The following is a 19,336-nucleotide window of genomic DNA, read 5'->3' as shown; positions in this document are numbered from 1 at the left end:
TAGCCGAGTAATGGAACTATTTTGTAGTCCTATATAGTAGTTACACCTTTGTAACACTTTCTAGTATCCATATTTAATTTTAGCCATTTTACAGGTATGTGACTGTATTGTATGATGACTTGATTTGTATTTCCCTAATGACTAATGACAGCACCCTTGGTGGCTTAGTGGTTATTTGTTGGGCTGTTGACGGCAAGGTCAGTGGTTCAAAGCTACCAGCTATTCCATGGGAGAAAGAAGAGGCATGCTACTCCATTAAAGAGTGACAGTCTCAGATATCCCTAGGGGCATGTGTTAGCCTGGTAGACTAGAGAAGCAAATCTAAGGACACACATAAGAGATTTATATACAAGAGCAGTTGAGCATTGAGAAAACAACCCAGTCCAGATCAAGTCCATAAGTCCAATATTAGCCCATCTGTCCAATACCAATCTATAAAGTCCTCTTTAGACTCGCGAAACACATACAATGACACCAAATGTAGAAGATCACAGGCCAGTGGGTAGAAAATCTTTGGATCCAGTGACATTAGAAACATCTCTGCGCTGGAAGGGGTCTCTGCATGGTTTCCCAGGATGTGCGTAGAGAGTCTCCCACCTACAAGGAAGAAATACTGGAATTCCCAGAAACCTCATTGTCTATATCCTGATTGACAGGCTGGATTCCATCCCTACACTTTTAATCCTTAAATTGACAATTTTATAACTAACATAGAGTAGTTCTATAGGGTCGCTGTGAGTCAGCATTGACTCAATGACAGTGAGTTTGGTTTTAAGTTTTTTTTGTTGTTGTTGTTGTTTTTAATGAAAAGAGCCCTGGTGGTTACACCTTGGTTGCTAACTGTGTTCGTCTGGGTAGACTAGAGAAACAAATCCTTGGACACACATATGTATATAAGGAAGTGGTTGATTTACAAGAGCAATTGTACATTAAGAAAGCATCCCAACCCAGTTCAGTCCAAGGCCATAAGTCTGATATTAGCTCATATGTTTGATACCAGTCTATAAAGTCATCTTCAGACTCACAAAACCCATGCAATGAAGCCAAATGCAGCACGATCAGAAGCCAGTGGATGGAAAGTTTTTGGGTCCAGTGGTGTTGTAAGCATCTCAGTGCTGACGGGTCTCTCTCCGGCAGGTGGCTTCTCCGGCTTCTGAGGTCTGGTTGCAACCATGTAGCTTGTCCAGCTCAGGGCCCTGGGTAGTTCCATGTGTCTTGTCAGCCACAATGTCTCCTAGGGCCAGGAAGTGAAATAGTGAGAGAGTCTGCCCTGCCTCCAAGGAGGAAATAGATACCCAATTCCCCAGACTTCTCAGGAGAAGGCCATGCCCACACAGAGGCCTCATTGGCTATGATCTGATTGACAGGCGAGACTCCACCCCTCCATTCCTAATCCTCAAATCGACAAATGATTATATAACTACCACACTAACAGAAAGGTTGGCAACTTGAACCCACCAAGTGGCTCCATGGGAGAAAGAGCTGGCCAGCTGCTTCTGAGGGGCCTCTCTAAAAGAGCTTTGTAATGTTCGGGTTCCCACCCGTCCCCATGATGGCAGCAAGTGGTAAAGACATGCTGATCTGGGCTGGAGCCAGCACCCTAGGGAAGGCGCCAGCATGAAGTCCCAGTGGTTGTTGACCGTCTGAGAAAACACTGTTTGTGGCTGCCACTCATTGGTAAGACCTGCCCTCCCACCACCACCCCATAGAAGACCTTATTTGGTTTGGGCTTGTTTCCTCTAAGTGCTTTTTAAAAAATACGTTCAGTATTTTTGAAAATAGGCCTTTCTTTACAAGAAGTTTGAAAAGCGGCCTTGTAATTTACCCTTTCCTCTTTAGATTGAAGAATTGGAAGAGAAACTTAATGATGCTCTTCACCAGAAGCAGCTGCTAGCATTGCGGTTGGACAGCCAGCTGACTTTTCAGCAGAAGGATGCCAGGTAAGAAGTGTTGAAAGCAGCGACCGTGCTTACTTAACAGCTACAGCCTATTCATGTGCATCAGTGGAAATAAGGGAGATGTTCAAGTCAGTGATGGTGATAGTGTTTGCACCCAGGCCAGCCAAATGTAGGTTACTTGATGCAGTATACAAAATACAAAAAAATGAGCATTGTACTTCAAGATGATCAGTCAGAATTCAATAATCATTCAAGAAACCCGTTTTGGCCAGTGTGATGGTAAACCATCAGCGACAGTGGCAGCTCTCCGGTCTGCCTGCCCCTTCCCTGCTCTCGGGATGAACTGTCTTCATTTGCTCTGTAAAGATGCTGCCGGTGCCCCACGGCGCCGTGAGTGCACCTGCCTTCAGAAACTGCAGGTCTGCTCGCCGCTTTCTCCAGCTCCTGGGTGTGTTTGCTCATCAGCCACCTGGGCACTGCTCTCAACTATGTCTGTGCCAGTTGTGCTTCTGACACACTTGTTTAGTTTAAAATGAAACATAAATACAAGGAAGACACATTGCTTCATTATGGTTAAATCCCCCTGGGCAAACAAAGAAAGACTAGGCAAGACACAGAATGGAAACAGAAAACACAGGGAGGAAGTAAGATCTGAGATGATGGAGTGAGGGGATTGCCATGGTGAATTTGAAACAAAGGTGTATGAATTGTTGACTGTAAAACTAATGATCTGCTCTGTACACTTGCACCTAATTGACAATGAGAAGTTTAAATTACAAAAAAAATTTTAAACAACCATAATTAATTCTTTAGAATCCAATAAAGATCAAGTGACTTAGAAGATTAAATTAAATGTAGACATAATAATGTTGGGTTTCTGGAGTGCAGTAAACCTCGGTTCTTGCTACGTGGCTCTGAAAGAATTTCCACCACAGAAGCACATTTGTAATCCAAGTGAGTTTTTATGAAGGAACGGAAAAGTTTCAGGCTTTACAGTCTTAAAAAGAGACACACTATTTCTAGAAAGCATGCCGAATGGAAGCCATGCTGGGGTTCACAAATGGGTATGAAAAACCATGTGGAAAAGAGCACGCACATGTGTGGAACTAGGGAACCCCCGGAGTCCAAGAGAGCAAGAGGGTGGCCCTCCATTTACACTGTTAAGTTTTACAGCATACAGCTGAGCAAGGCCAGAGTGAAAGACCTGGCCTTCCCTCAAGGGGGGGGGGGGGGGGCGGGCGTATTTAACACCTCTGGCTGGGGAGGCGTGGTTGAAGGTATAGATGGGTTGGCCCCATTGGCTGAGTTTAGGCCCACCTGAGTGATGTCAGGGCCTAGGTGAAGGCTAGGCTGTAGGTTTCACCTGTGCTATGGGGTCCTAGTCTGTGCATGCCCTGTTTGGGTCTCTCAAGGTGTCCAATTAGTACCTGGTTTCTTTCCAACCCTTTATGTGGGCCTTTGCAAGCATTGGGGAGACAACCCTCCCTGTCCCTAAATCCAGCTCCCTCTCAATAGGTTTAATTATCGAGAACAAAGATTTATCAAATCCATAAAAAGAATCCTGACTTACAAAACAAAAAATACCATATGACTTATTTGTCACTATCATATTGGAAGACACACGGAGGGCATAATGGGTTGCTAACCGTACAGTCACCAGTTTGAACCCATTAACTCCTTTGAGGGAGAAAGATGAGGCTTTCTACTATTTTATTTTTTATATCATTTTATTAGGGGCTCATACAACTCTTATCACAATCCATACATACATCCATTGTGTAAAGCACATTTGTATATTCATTGCCCTCATCATTCTCAAAACATTTGCTTTCCACCTAAGCCCCTGGCATCAGCTCCTCATTTTTATCCCTTCCCTCCACGTTCCCCCCTCCCTCATGAACCCATGATAATTTATAAATTATTATTTTGTCATATCTGCCCCTGTCCAGCGTCTCCCTTCACCCAGTTTTCTGTTGCCCGTCCCCCAGGGAGGAGATTATATGTAGATCCTTGTAACTGGTTCCCCCTTTCTAACCCACCTTCCCTCCACCCTCCCAGTATCACCACTCACACCACTGGTCTTGAAGGGATCATCCGCCCTGGATTCCCTGTGTTTCCAGTTCCTATCTGTACCAGTGAACATCCTCTGGTCTAACCATATTTGTAAGGTAGAATTGGGATAATGATAGTGGGGAGGGGGGGCATTTAGGCACTAGAGGAAAGTTGTATGTTTCATCTTTGCTACATTGCACCCTGACTGGCTCATCTTCTCCCCGAGACCCTTCTGCAAGGGGATGTTCAGTGGCCTAAAAATGGGGATTGGGTCTCCACTCCACAATTCTCCCTTCATTCACTATGGTAAGATATTTTTATTCTGATAATGCCTGATACCTGATCCCTGCAACACCTCGTAATTGCACAGGCTGGTGTGCTTCTTCCATCTGGTTTTGTTGCTTCTGAGCTAGATGGCCGCTTGTTTACCTTCAAGCCTTTAAGACCCCAGATACTGTATCTTTTGATAGCCGGCACCATCAGCTTTCTTCACCACGTTTGCTTATTCACCAGCTTTGTCTTCAGTGGTTGTGTCAGGAAGGTGAGCATCATAGAATGCCAGTTTAATAGAACAAAGTATTCTTGCATTGAGGGAGTACTTGAGTGGAGGCCCAGTGTCCATCTGCTACCTTAATACTAAACCTATAAATATATGCACATAGATCTACTTCCTCATCCTCATACATAAATATATTTACATATGTACATGCTTTTATTTAGACCTCTATAAATGCCCTTTGCCTCCTAGCTCTTTCCTCTATTTCCTATGACTTTTCTCTTGTCCCACAATCATGCTCAGTCTACATTTGGGTTTCATTAGTTCCTCTTGATTGCATTACCCTTGATCACACCCTACCAGGACTTCTATACCCTCCTCACCCCCTATTTGGATCACTTGTTGTTCCCTTTTCCCTGGGTTTGTTAATACCACTACCTTTCCCCCGACCTCCCCTCTCCCATGTCCCCCTGGAACTGTCGGTCCCATTGTTTTCTCCTCCAGGTTGTTCATCCAGCCTATCTTATTTAGACAGACCTACGGAGATAATAACATGCACAAAAACAAGACAGAGCAAGACCAAGCAACAATATACAATAAAACAACAATAAACCAATGACAGGAAACACAACAAGAGAGAAAAGCTTGTAGTTAGTTCAAGGACTGTTGGCCTTTAGGAGTGTTTTCCAGTCCAGTCTGTTGGGGCAACAAGACCTAGCCCCAAAGTCCACCTTCTGCATTTCCCTGGGAACCTCACCGCTCCATTCCCTTGATGTTCTGTTGCAACCCCTTAGTGTTTTGCCTCGGTGTGACGGGATCAGATCGGGGCGCAATTCCCACACTATGTCTTTGTTGTCTCCTGTAGGGCTATGGGTCAGTTAGTGACGTCGTGTCGCATAGTGGGGCTGGCCATGTGGTCCTCTCTGTGGAGTGGCTGCTGTAATCAGGAACATCATCCTCAAGGCCTGGTGGGTCAGGTTGTATTCCAGTCTCTCTTCCTCCCCCTTCATCAGCACCCGTGTGCTCCAATCAGATATGTCCCTCTCCCGGAGCTGCATATTCAGTGCCGTCCTTTGAAATGAATTCTTCTGGGGAAGAGGCAGCTGTCCACATAGTAGTTGGGATTGAGACCGGCCCCTCAGACCTCTCCACTGGTTCCCTACTCCACTCAAGAATGTTACATTCACTCCTTGAAGCACTGGGTTGAAGTCTGGTCCCTCTTTCCCTGTGGCGATGTAAACCATACCCTCCCTTTGGGCAGGTTAGTGCACTGTGCCCCGCTACCCATTTCTTTTTTTGTTATTATTTTTTCTGTTCCCCACTTCCTTTTTAGTTGGCTACAATATGTATCCCTGTATTTGGTCTCATCCCTGCCATACTACCTGGTCCTCACCCCAGGAATGTTTGTATACAGTAGCTTTTTCCCTATGCCCCTTTTGCATTTTTTTAAAAAGCTTACCTCAGCAGACTCCTGTTGTACTTTGTCCTTTTGTGCTTGGCTTACTTCGCTTAGCATGATTTCCTCCAGTTCTTCCCATGCAGCGATGTGCTTCATACAGCCATCACTGCTTTTTAGCGATGCGTAGTACTCCATTGTATGTATGTACCACAGCTTTTTAATCCACTCGTCAGTTGATGGAAATTTGGGTTGTTTCCAACTCCTTGCAATTGTGAACTGTGCCGCAATGAACACTGGAGCACAGATGACTGACCCTGGTTTGTTTCTTGCCTCTTCTTGGTATATGGCCAGTAGGGGGATTGCTGGGTTTTGGTAACTCGATTTCCATCTGTTTTAGGTATCACCAGATTGATTTCCTTAGTGGCAGTACATACATACAGGTCCATTAGCAGTGGATGAGAGTTCCTGTCTCCCACAGCCCCTCCAACAATTGTTGCTTTATGTTTTTTGAATGGGGCTATCTTTGAGGGTGTTGCTTTAATTTGCATTTCTCTTATGGCTAAAGATCGGGAACATTTTCTCATGTTTGTTGGCCATTTAGATATCTGCCCCTGTGAAACTTCTGTTTAGGAACTTTGCCCACCTCCTCAATGGGAAATTAGTGTTTTTTTCCTTTTCGGAAGCTAGCAGAGTATTGTAGATTTTAGTTATAAGGACCTTGTCTGATGTGTCATTACTAAAGATGTTTTCCCAGTCCGTAGACTCTCTTATTACTCTCTTGGTGAATTCTTTCGATGTACACAGGTGTTTTATCTTCAGTATATCCTATTTGTCAATTTGTGCCTCCTCTGTGTGTGTGTCCTTCCCTATTTCTGATAGCCTGTGTGTTCCCTGTGCCAAAGTTCTCAAGTTGGTCCCATTTCCCTCATTGATGGCCCTAATAGTTTTGGGTTTCACTTCAAGGTCTGTGATCCACCTTAAGTGTATTCTTGTGCATGGAGTGAGGTAAGGGCCTTGCTTCATCTTTCTGCAGGTAAATATCCGTTTTTTTTTTTCCAGCAACACTTGTCAATAGGGCATCTGCTTCCCATTGGATATTTTTGGGGCTCTTATCAATGATCAGTTGTCTGTATGCTGATGATTTTATTTCTAGGTTTTCAGTTCTTTCCCCTTAGTCTGAGGATCTGTCATTGTACCGCTACCATACGGTTTTGACAACTGTGACTGTATAGTGTGTGTTAAAATCAGGTAAAGCAAGCCCTCCCACTGTGTCCTTCTTGAGGAGTTCTCTGCTAATTCTGGCCTTCTTCCCTCTCCATATGAAGTTGGTCATCAGTTTTTCCATTTCTTTGAAGAAAGATGAGGGTAATTGTATTGGGATTGCATTAAACTTATATAGTGCATTAGGCAGAACTGACATCTTGACTATATTGAGTCTTCCAATCCGCGAGCATAGGATATTCTTTCTTTTGTTGAAGTTGCTCTTGGTTTCTTATAATAGTGTTCTGTAGTTTTCCCCATATAGATCTTTTGTTCTTTTAGTCAGATATATACCTAGATATTTCAAGTTGTGTTTGGCTGTTGTGAAGGGTACCACCTTTTTGATCTCCTCTTCTGTGGTCTTATCTGATATGTATAACAGTCCGATGGACTTCTGTTTGCTGATCTTGTATCCTGCCACTCTGCCAAACTCCTCTATTGTTTCCAGTACTCCCCTTGTGGAGCTTTTGAGATTTTCCATATATAAAATCATATCATCTGCAAATAACGATAGTTTCACCTCTTCCTTCACCAGATGAATACCTTTGATGTCTTTTCTTTGCCTTATGCTGTTAGCTAAAACCTCCAGCACGATATTAAATAAGAGTGGGATATCCTTAAATAAGACAAGGGATATCCTTGTCTGGTCCCCTTTTTCAGCGGGATTGTGTTAGTCTTTTCTCCATTGACTACCACATTGGCTGTTGTTTTTTCATATTTAGCTTGTATTGTCTTGAGGAATTTTCCTTCCATTCCTATCTTCTCGTGTCTTAAACAGGAATTGGTGTTGGGTGTTGTTGAATGCTTTTTCTGCATCTATCGATATTATCATTTGGTTCTTATAGTTTTTTAGATCAATGTGGTGAATGACATTAATGGTCTTCCATATGTTAAACCATCCCTGCATCCCTGATATGAATCTCACTTGGTCATGGTGAATTATTTATTTTATATACTTTTGTATTCTATTGGCCAATATTTTGTTAAGGATTTTTGCATCAATATTCATTAGTGATATTGGTCTGTAGTTCTTGATTCTTGTGGGATCCTTGCCCGGTTTTGGTATCAGAGTTAAACTAGCTTCATAGAAGTTGTTCGGGAGTTTGCCATCTTTTTCTGTGTTCTGGAAGAGTTTGTGTAGGATTGGTGTTAGTTCTTCCCTAAATGCTTGGTAGAATTCTCCAGTGAAGCCATCTGGTCCAGGGGATTTTTTTGTTGGTAATTCCTTGGTAACCTTGTCTATTTCTACTGTTGCTATGGGTCTGTTAAGATTCTTGACATCCTCTGTGGAAAATCTAGGGAGGGATTGTTTTTCCAAGAATCTGTGTCTTCCAAGTTGTTGAATTCATTGGAGTACAATCCTTCATAGTACTGTGTAATTATCCTTTTGATTTCATTAGGGTCTGTTAGAATGTCCCCTTTTTCATCCCTTATTCTTGCTATTGAAATTTGTTCCTTCCTTTCTTTGGTTAGGTTTGCCAGCTGTCAATTTTGTTTATCCTTTCAAAGAACCAACTTTTAGCAGCATTAATTTTTTTCCCATAGTTTTCTTATTTTCCCTCTCCTGAATCTGTGCCCGGAGTTTATTATTTCTTTTCTTTTGCTATTAGTACCATTGTGCTGCTGATCCTGCTCTTGTTGTAAATTTTGTGCAAGCTTATCAATCATGAGTCTCTGTTCCTTTCTCAGGTACACATGTATTGCTATGAATCTTCCTCTTATAACTGCCTTTGCTGTGTCCCTTAAGTTTTGGTACATCGTTTTGTTATACAGGGTTCTCTAGAGAGATAAAACCAGATTGCTGATAAATATATATATATATATTTATAAAGATAGATATATAACATAAGAAATGAACAGTTAAATTATAAAGCAGTACAAAGAGCTCAGTGCGACTCACTCCCGTGAGAGAGTTGTGAGAGAGTGGTAGTCCTTCAAGTCTTGAGGGCCGTCAGGTAGTCCACTGTAGAAAGAGAGAGCTAGGCTATCCCAGCACAGGCAGCAAACAGCAAGGCAGGTCACCAACTGTCAGTCCTCAGCTCCGGAGATGTAAATTTCAATCGTGTGGTCTTATAGGGACCTCAAGTTACAGCGACACAGTTCACAGGCTAGGCGCCCCACAGGTAGTGTGCCCTTTAAATAGAGGCACAGAACAAGCAAGGTAGCTGCACACTGGTTCCATGATTAAAGAGTGAGAGACAAGAAAGACAGGGCTCACTGAGCCCTTTATCTCTCCGCCCTTCACTTAATCCCACTTGTGTTTATCGGCCCGGCTGGCACAATAAACTATCTCAGTCGTGTTCTCATTTTCATTGGTTTCTAGAAATTTGACAATTTCGTCTCTGATCTGTACCAGCACACACTCATTATTCATTCTCCAATTGTTTGCTCTTGTTTTCTGTGTGTTCCTTTTTTCATATCCAGCCTTATGGCACAGTGGTCAGAGAGAGGTCTGTATAACATCAGTGTCCTTAAATTTATGTGTGTTTGCCTTATGCTCCAGCATGTGGTCTATCTTTGAATATGTACCATGCAGATATGAAAAGAATGTGAATTTTTTTATATTTGGATGAAAACTCTGTAAATATCTATCAGGTCAAATTGTCTAATTGTAGTGCTTAGATCTCTAGCCTCCTTGTTGAGTTTCTTTCCATGTTATTTCCTTGAGTTTCTTTCTCAGAGAGCAGTGTAATGAAGTCACCCACTATAATTGTTGAGACTGGGATTTCTTTTTTCATCTTTTGGAGCGTTTGACGTATTCAATGGGTCTCTCGTTCAGGGAATATATGTTTGCTGTGTCCCTTAAGTTTTGGTACATCGTTTTGTTATACAGGGTTCTCTAGAGAGATAAAACCAGATTGCTGATAAATATATATATATATATATATATATATATATTTATAAAGATAGATATATAACACAAGAAATGAACAGTTAAATTATAAAGCAGTACAAAGAGCTCAGTGCGACTCATTCGGGGAATATATGTTTACAATGCTTAGTGGTTCTTTGTCTATCATTCCCTTGAGCATTATATAGTGTCCCTCCTTATCTCTTTTTATGGTTTTCACTTTGAGGTCAATTTTATCTGAGATTAGGATTGCAGCCCCTGCCTTTTTTAAATTGCTGTTTGCTTGGTATGCCTTTCTCCAGCCTTTGATTCTCAGCCAACTTTTGTCTGTAGCATTGAGTTGTGTCTCCTGTAGGCAGCAGATTGATGGGTTTTGTTTTCGAAGCCAGTCTACTAGCCTCAGTCTTTTAATGCCTGAGTTCAGGCCATTGATATTCAGGGTTATTGTCTTCATCTACGGACTCTGTGCTGTCATTTTATACCTTTTATGTTGGGTGTTTTCCTACCTTCCTTTCTCATTAGTGTGTTGTGAGTGTGTGTACGTATGTGGCGTGTCATTGTTGACTTCTTTCCATCCATAAGCCAATGCTATCTTTGGGTCTGTTTTCTCTTTGTTGCCCTCTGGTTGAGGTTGTTCTATGTGGTGGTCTCTTATTTATGCTTGGTGAGTGTTGTTCTTCTGCCCATACTGGGTCGGCAAGGATCTTTTGTAGGGCTGGATGTCTTCTAACGTATTCTTGATCTCCATCTCTATCTATCTTAATCGATAATTTGACTGCGTGGAGTATTCTAGGGTTTGTGTTGTTTTCCTTCAATTTTTTGGAATATGTTACTCCACTCTCTCCTCTTCTTCATAGATTCTGCTGATAGGTCTGAGCATATTCTTATTTGGGAACCTTTATATGTGATTGCTTGTTTTTCCCTAGCTGCCCTCATGATTTTCTCTTTTTCCTCAAAGCTGGATAGTTTATTCTGTGCCTTGGTGACTTCTTCTTAGCATTCATTCTAGCTGGTGTTCTTTCAGCCTCCTGAATGGTTGCCTGGTTTTCATTCATTTAGCTGGGGAAGTTTTCCACCAAGAATTCTCTCACTATTTTTGTTGTGTCTCCCTCCTGTAGGCCAATAATTATAATGTTGTTCCTCTTCATAGCATCAGACATCACTTTTAGGTTTTCTTCAGCTTCTCTGATGATCTTATTAGATTTTTGTTCGCATTTGTTAAAGTCTGCTTGGCTGTACTCCAAGTCACTGGTGTGGTTGTCTGCTTCCTCCAGTCCATTCTTGAGGTCCATGTATCTGCTACTGGTTTTTATTATCCTCCCTAAGATCTTGTATTTCCCTTTTTTGTATGCACTTTATCTCCTTTATCACTTCATCTTTTTTCTGTATTGTTTCCTTCAAATCCTGTATAATTCCAAGCTGCATTCTGAACATTTCTTTCTGTGGCAGCTCAATGTCTGCTTCTTCTATGCATGTCATTATGTTCAGGACATCTTCTGCCATTGCCTTTCTTTTCTCCTGTTTTTTTTTTCGTTGATATCATTGGGGCTGATGGCTGTTTACACTGTGTTGTTTTAGAGGAGCCAGGTACCATTTTCCAGGGAGTCAAAGAGCATTGGCTCTCTCTGGGAGGCTTATAGGAATGCTTCTTCGAACTGCTTACAGCTAATTTCACTATTGAATTAACCTACCACTTTATCCTCCTGTGGCTTCCCTCTCAGGGGAGTGCCCCAGAAGGCTGGTGGGTTGCCTGTTTTGGTGTTGTGGAGGTTGGGCAGAGGTTCCTCCTGCAGCTTGGAACATTGACAAGTGTTGTCTGAGCTGCCTTAGGCCTAAGGCACTAAGGTAGGCGGGAGGAAGTTCCTTCATTCACATGGGACAACAGAGGAAAAATAAGTGCTTCCCTATGCACACAGGCAGGAATTTGTATTCCCTGGTGGAGCTCACCTAGCTGGGTGTGGGGAAGGTGTAAATGCCCTAGGCTACAGGGAGTGGTCTGGAGGTCTGCGGTGGAGTGTGAGAGAACAGGAAAGAGACAAAGAAGAGGAAAAAAATTTAAAAGTAAGCCGGCTGAGACTTTGGTGGGATAGAGATAAGAGATGGAAATAAAAGTAATAATGTAGCTGAACCCCTATCTCTGCCAATGTACCTGCAAAGGTTTAGTCCTGTCCTTGACCTAGCCGCAAGTTGTGGCTGTGTTGAGGAAAAGCCCCTATGCAGCCCGCAGAGACTGTAGGGGAATAGAGTGAAGAGAGGGAAACAAAAATAACAATGTTGCTGAGCCCTGATCCCAGCCCGTGGGGCTGCAAGGGTGTAGTCCCTGCCCAGAGGCAGGCTGTTGCTGTGTTGAGATTAAGCCCTCCTGAGGGCTACAAATGGTCCCAGCTCCAGCGGAGACAGTGGCAGGGCTAAGGTCCAGCCCTAGCCAGCCAACACTGTGGTAAGCCAAAAGCCCGCAGCCTCTGAAAACCTTGTGGGTCTGTCCTGCAGTCCAGCAGTGTTGAATTTCCCTGAGGCTTTCTACTCTTGTAAAGAGTTATTGTCTTTAAAAAAAAGTTATGGTCTTGGAAACCCACCGGGGCAGTTCTACACTGCCCTATAGGATCACTGTGTTAGAATTGACTCAATGGGAGTGAATGTGTTTTGAGTTCTTATTTTTTCTACTCTGAGTCTTTAAATGATTCATCAGTAGATTGAGTGATGCCCAGATGGCACTGAGGAGGCTGTTAGAATAATTCTCATGATGGCTGAGGATAGTGAAAAGTGATTGGCTTCTGAATCTACTCTGAAGGTTGAACTGAAGGTATATTCAATCTGGGGTTTGCATAAAATATGCAGTCAAGCATGGTGCCATCACTTTTGGTCTGAATAAATGAAAGGATGGAATTATTCTCAGAGAAAACTGCAGTGGAAGGTGATATCCCTTTGGACGCATGAGAAATCTGGCCTACAGATATAAACCTGGGTATCATTAGATTTATAGATAGTGTTTAAAGTCATGAAACTGGATTTGTTCCCCAAGGAAGTATTTATAGGTGGAGAAGACAGTGGAAAACAGAGGACGTGGAAGGGAGAGTGTGTGTGGCCTAATCTCTGGGCTCGTAACCACAGGGCATGGAAGACCAGTTCTGGTGTTGGAGGAACACCCCACCATTCCAAGACAGATGAAGTCGAATACACATCTGTAGACAGAAAGATTTCCCTACAATAGCCCTCCATGGGAGCCCCCTGCTGCTCACTATGCAGCTGGAGAATCCTTACCTTTAAATGCAATCAGATTCTTTTGTCCTTCCAGATCAAGGAGAAGTGACTTCCTTTTGATACTTGTCTTCCGGGGTTGCCCTGGTGAGCTCAGGGGACATCCCAAGGTTAAGATGCCACCCATACTATGTACCTGCTAGAGACTTGCATGTCTCCGTACTACTACATTATACTCTTTGTTAAATAAACTCGCACTCCCTCTCTCTCTTGCTCTGATTCCACCATTGTAGATGAGCCCATGTGCCCTCCTTTTCAGTCTTCTTTATTTCCCTCAATTTGTACACGCCACTCCTAAGGACCTGTTTGACCGTGGGGGTGAATCCCACAGAAGATGACCCAGGTTTGTCAACATTGAGACAAACCAGAAAAGGCGACCGTGTTGATACCACCAGTAAAACAGTAGAAAATGAAGAGGGTATCTTAGAAGCTAGATAAATGTATGAGAAAAGAGAGGTCATTTTGTCAAATGCTATTAGTTGGTTGTGGATGAAAAGGATTAAAAACTGATCGTTGGATTAAGCTGCCTGACACTCATTGGGGACCTTCCTCATTCGGTAGTTGAACTCACTGTCAGAGTAGCACTGCTCCATAGGCTTACCAAGCTGTGCATCACTATGGTAACCGCGACACCTTTCTCCCTCTGCGCGGCTGCCGGGTTCAAACTGCTGACTGAGCATCCTACCACCAGCACGCCTGACTTTGTTGAGAGGGTGCGGGTGGCGCAGGAAAGGAATCCGAGATAAAGCTATAGATAACTTTTGAGAAGCTTTGCTAAGTGGGAGGACAATTAAGGGAGTGGTAGAAGGAGTCAATAATTGTATTCTTTCGTTTGTTCAGTTGTTCTAAGATTAAAGAAATAGCATATTTGTATGTTGATAGAGTAAAATGAGGGGGGACAGGGATTGTCACTTCCTGTTCCAGATCTCCAGTTAGACAACCAAGGGCAACAGCACCAGATATACTTAGTCTTTGGGAGTACTGATTTCTGTTTACATTCCTTGATTATTTGAATGGATGGCCGATGAAGGTTGACTATTTCATCTTAAAGAAATATGCTTTAAAAAAAAAAAAGAAATACTCTTTAAAGTACTTGGATAACAATAATGAAAATTCTTTTAATGGGTAGGGTCCAAAAGAGATATCAGAGACTTAAGCCTCAAGCAGAGGAAGTGTATAATTTTACCATTTTAAGTTTTAATATAATTTTTGAGCATACCAATTTTCTCTTTAATTACAATATGTCTACCTAATGATCAGTATAGAATTGTTATTTTATGTTTATCTGTTTAAATAGGATTTAGCTGGACTTTTCTGAATTTTCTATTACTATAAAATATAAATCTCAAAAGTTTCTTAACTTTGTTGTAAATTCTCTTTTAATTTAGAAAATATCAAGAACTATTGAAACAAGAAATGGAAACTATTTTACTGAGACAAAAGCAATTAGAAGAGACGAATCACCAGCTAAGAGAGAAGGCTGGAGATGTTCGTCGAAATCTGCGTGACTTTGAGTTGGCAGAAGAGCAATATATGAAACTGAAAGCTTTCCCGGAAGATCAGCTTTCTATTCCCGAGTATGTGTCTGTAAGTATCCTGACTAAATGCATGCAACTTGTGTAGTACCCTTTGAAGCTCTGTAGATATTTTTGGAATACTCAATTGATAAATGTTTTTATGGCGTACTTAAAATAAGAGACAGTCATTCAATAGAACAAGGAGATCTGATATAGTATAACGTCAGAAAAGGTGTATGCCGGGGTTGTAGCCTTTCATTACACAGACATGTAACGTCAAAAAAGGTGTATGCCAGGATTGTAGCTTTTCATTACATGGGCAGTTTGTATGATGAGCGAGTGACCATGAAGCTGGACTAAGTGAGGAAGGGCACAGCTTCAGGACTGGAGGAAGGCTCCAGAGGAGCCGACAGCATGCCCATGGCACAACTCTGCTAACTGAAAACATAGAGGACTTGCGCACTACTGAGGCAGAGCCTATGGATTACACCTCAACATAAAGGAAACAAAAATCATCACGGCTGAACCAGCAACGTCAAAATAAAGAAAACACTGACATTCTTAAGGGTTTCATGTTTGCTTGCATCCACAATCACTACCACTGGAGGCAGCAGTTAGAAAATTAAATGGGTGACCCAACTCAGGGAAAGAAAGATAAAAGAAAACAAGAGTGATGGGGAACAGGACACTAACACACCCGAGGGTGGGTATTGCTTGTGTCTCCACAGGAAAGGCATAGAGGGACCAGACCCCAGAGCGCCAAGCCTTGAGGGCAATACTCTGGCATGGAGCAGTGAACTAACAGAGAAGCCCAAATTGAGCTACAGTAACCCCTTCCCTAGAAGAAGGCAATACAGAGGGCAACACTGAAAATATAGCCCAGGGGAGAAGCGGGTCTGTCCAGACCACATATGAATGAACTAAGAGGGAGGGAGCGAGGAAAGGAGGGGGAGAGAGAGAGCCCCATCCTGGCCCACAAAGCCCCAGGGATGACCTCCCTGCTCAGAGCAGCCAGTTCATAGAGAGGACCATGGCTGACCCCACCATGAGACATGACATTCCCACACTGACCCATAGTGCTACAGAGGACAGCACTGGAGAATTGGGTGGGAAGTGTACCTGGTCAACCCTATGCACAGTGCTATGAAATGCAAAGGGAGTGCAACTGGGCAGCAAGGGGAGCAAAGTAACCAAGTCCTCAAGGAATCCTGAAAATAGACTTCTGACTTGGGAGACAGGGCTTGCCACCTCATCAGCCTTGATCAGAAAGCATACTTAAGGGTCAGCAAATAGACCTGGAACTGTCTATTGTTTTTTTTATTTTCCTGTTTTGACCTGTTTATTTGTTTGTTTAATTGGGTTTTTTGTTTTTCTTTATCTCTTTCTTTTGCCCCATGTCTGTCTACATAAGAGGCAGGATGTACAGTCCCAAGGAGAAAACTAGGACCAGTGGTTCCAGGGACGACATGGAAGAGTAGGGGGCGAGGAGGGGGAGTGGGGAGTCAACAAACTCAGAGAAAGGGAACAACAAGAGATCTAAAATTGATGGTGAGGAGGTCATATAATGCTGGGTGGGCTTGATCACGAGCAGTGTATCCTAGAGAAAATTCTGAGAGCCAAATGGAGGGTGAGCATAATCGTGGGATAAGAGGAAAGTGAAAGGAAATAGAGGAAAGACATAGGAAGCAAAAGCTATTTATAGAGTTAATAGCTATAGGAATGTGTCTATGTAAATATATTTATAATAAAAGAGATAGAGGCCAATGTACATATATTTATATGCCAAGTATTCAGATAGCGGATGGACTTTGGGCCTCAACACAAGAACACTTGGTTCTGATAACCTGGCAATCTTTGATACTCACCTTACCGACATTATCGCTTAAGACAAAATGTGTGCATAAGCAAATGTGGTGAAGAGAGCAGATAGTGCCCAGCTATCAAAAGATATAGAACCTGGGGTCTTAACGACTTGAAGTCAAACAAACAGCCCTCTAACAGGGAAGCAACAAAGCCCACATGGAAGAAGCACACCAGCCTGTGATCATGAGGTGTCAACAGGATCAGCCAACAGGTATCCAAAGATCCAAAAACAACTATATCCATGCAAAAGAGGGGTGTTGGAGTAGAGACCCAAACAAAGCCCATCTGTAGATAATTGGATATCCTCCCACAGAAGTGGTATAAAGAAGGGATGATTTAACCAAGGTGTAGTATAGCACCAACAAATTACACATCATTCCTCTAGTTCCTGAATACTTCTCCACCCACTACCATGACCCAGTTCTAATTTAAATTTACTAATCTGGCTAGACCGGAGAACACACACTGGTACAGATAAGAGCTCACAACACAGGGAATTCGGGAAAGATTAAACCCCTCAGGAACAGTAATGAGAGTAGCAACATCATGAGAGTAGGGCATGATCAGGGTGGGGGGAAAGTGAGAAAAGGGGAACCCACCACAATATTGAATATATAGGGCCCCCCATCCCTCACTAAGGGGATGAATAACGGGCCCGTGGGTGAAGGGAGACAAAGGACAGTGTAAGATATGAAATAACAGTATATAATTGATCAAGGATAGAGAAGGGTGGGAGGGAGCGGGGAAGAGGAGCTTCTATCAAGGGCTCAAGCAGAAAATATCTTGGAGATGATGGCAACATATGTACAAATATGCTTGATACAATTGATGTATAGAATGTTATAAGAGCTGTACGAGCCCCCAGTGCAATGATGGAAGAAGCAAGAAAAGAAAATTGCATGGAAGAGTTTTACTGGCACAGACCTTTTTAAAGGGCTCAAAAGCAAAGATTGTACTTTGAAGAACAACGTGCCCCGCCCCAAGGCATGATGCTTTCAATCGCCTCGTGTTTGGAAGCTGGAGAGTGATTACGGATGAACAAGAACAAACAAGTCTGCTGGGAGAAACACCAGCAAGAATGGTAGATCATCAGGAGGAACAAGCCCCTGGAAAAAGACATCATGTTCGGAAAGTAGAAGCTCACTGAAAAGAAGAACCTGCAAACACATGGTTTGACATAGGTGGTTGGGACAGGGTCAAACATCAGAGCCGTGGCAAGAATGGTGTAAGTCCTGTCCGGGTTTCAGTAGCTTATACATACGGCCTCTGTGAATCTGAACCGCCTCAATAACACTTAAAATAGCAACAAGAGAGTGTATGAGATGATAAACTGTGCTGTCCAATAGATTCTGATTTACAGTCACCCTATAGGTCAAGGTAGAATTCTTAGACTAACTTTTCACTGGAGTAAAAAGCCTCCTTTTTCTCCCGAGGATCCTTTGGTGGTTTCAAACTGCAGACATTGCAGTTATTAGCCCAATGTGGAACCACCATGCTACCAGACACCTCTGTTAGATTATCACTGCCCTCAAGTCAGTTCCTACTCATAGAGATGCTCTAGTACAGTATAGAACTACCCCTCTGAGTTTCTGACACTGTAACCCTTGACAGCAGCTTTCGCTCTTGGAGTGGCTAGTGGTTTCCAAATGCCGATTTTACTGTTTAGAGCCCAACATTTAATCACTCCACCATCAGGACTCCCCTGTGAGATTATGCCTATTGAATAGTCTCTTTGACTTTGCTTAGTCTTAGTTGTATAATTAATTGCCTTCTATTCTTGAAAATCAGTCTTGCTCTATATGAATGGGTTAGTCAAATGGTATTGTTGCTTTTGTTGTTGTTAGTAGTAGATGCCATCACGTAGATTCCTACTCATTGCAACCCCATGTGCAACAGAACAAACCCTTGCCCTGTCCTGCATGTTCCTCACCATGGCAGCTGAGATGGAGCCCATTGTGGAGGCACTGTGCCAAATCATCTCCTTGAGGCTCCTCCACTTTTTTGATGGCCCTCCACTTTGCCAAACTTGATGTACGTTTCTAGGGATTAGTTTCTCCTGACAACAGTCCAAACCCCATGAGACAAAGTCTTGACACCCCCACTTCCTAGAGCATTCTGGCTCTCCTTCAAGACGGATGTGGGTTTTCTTATGGTAGTCCACGGCACTGTCAACAGGCTTCGCCAGCACCATGACTCAAGTGCCTGGATTCTTCTTGAGCCTTCCTTATTCAGTGCCCAACATTCATGTGCATTTGAGGCAATGGAAAACACCAGGGCTTGTGTCAGAAACACCTAAGTGTACTCAGAGTGATATTCTTGTTCTTCAGCACTTTAAAGGGCCTTGTGCAGCAGATTGATATGTTGTGCAGTGTGTGATTTCATTTCTTGGCTGCTGCTTCCATGAGCACTGATTGTGGATTCAAGCAAAATGAAATTCTTGCCAGCTTCAATATATCTAACTCGATTTATCATGAAGTTACTTAATAGTCTAGTTGTGAGGATTCTGCTGTTCTTTTTGTAGATTTGTAATCCATACAGAAAGCAATAATCCTTGATCTTCATCAGCAAGTGCTTCAAGTCCTCCTCCCTGTCGTCAAGTTAAGATTGAGTCATCTGCATATTGCCAGGTGATAAAAAGCCTTCCTCAGAGTCTGATGCCACGTTCTTCGTCATATAGTCCGGCGTCTGATGATTTGCTCAGCGTTCAGATTTAATAAGTTTTGTGAGAGGAAACAACCCTGA

General features: G+C 42.8%; 1 protein-coding gene across 1 annotated transcript in view; it reads left to right on the top strand.

Moving 5' to 3' along the window:
• PIBF1 (progesterone immunomodulatory binding factor 1) overlaps positions 1-19,336 on the top strand; it is a 271,604-nt gene that overhangs the window by 19,392 nt on the left and 232,876 nt on the right. The window contains exons 3-4 of the mRNA XM_075562981.1: positions 1,840-1,940; positions 14,603-14,801. Of these exons, the coding sequence (XP_075419096.1) occupies positions 1,840-1,940; positions 14,603-14,801 (300 nt within the window). The remainder of the gene's footprint in view (positions 1-1,839; positions 1,941-14,602; positions 14,802-19,336) is intronic.

This window comes from Tenrec ecaudatus, chromosome 11 (genome assembly GCF_050624435.1).
Source record: "Tenrec ecaudatus isolate mTenEca1 chromosome 11, mTenEca1.hap1, whole genome shotgun sequence".
Taxonomy (NCBI): domain Eukaryota; kingdom Metazoa; phylum Chordata; class Mammalia; order Afrosoricida; family Tenrecidae; genus Tenrec; species Tenrec ecaudatus.
Note: the sequence above shows the minus strand (reverse complement) of the source record. Positions and strands in the feature narration are given on the sequence as shown.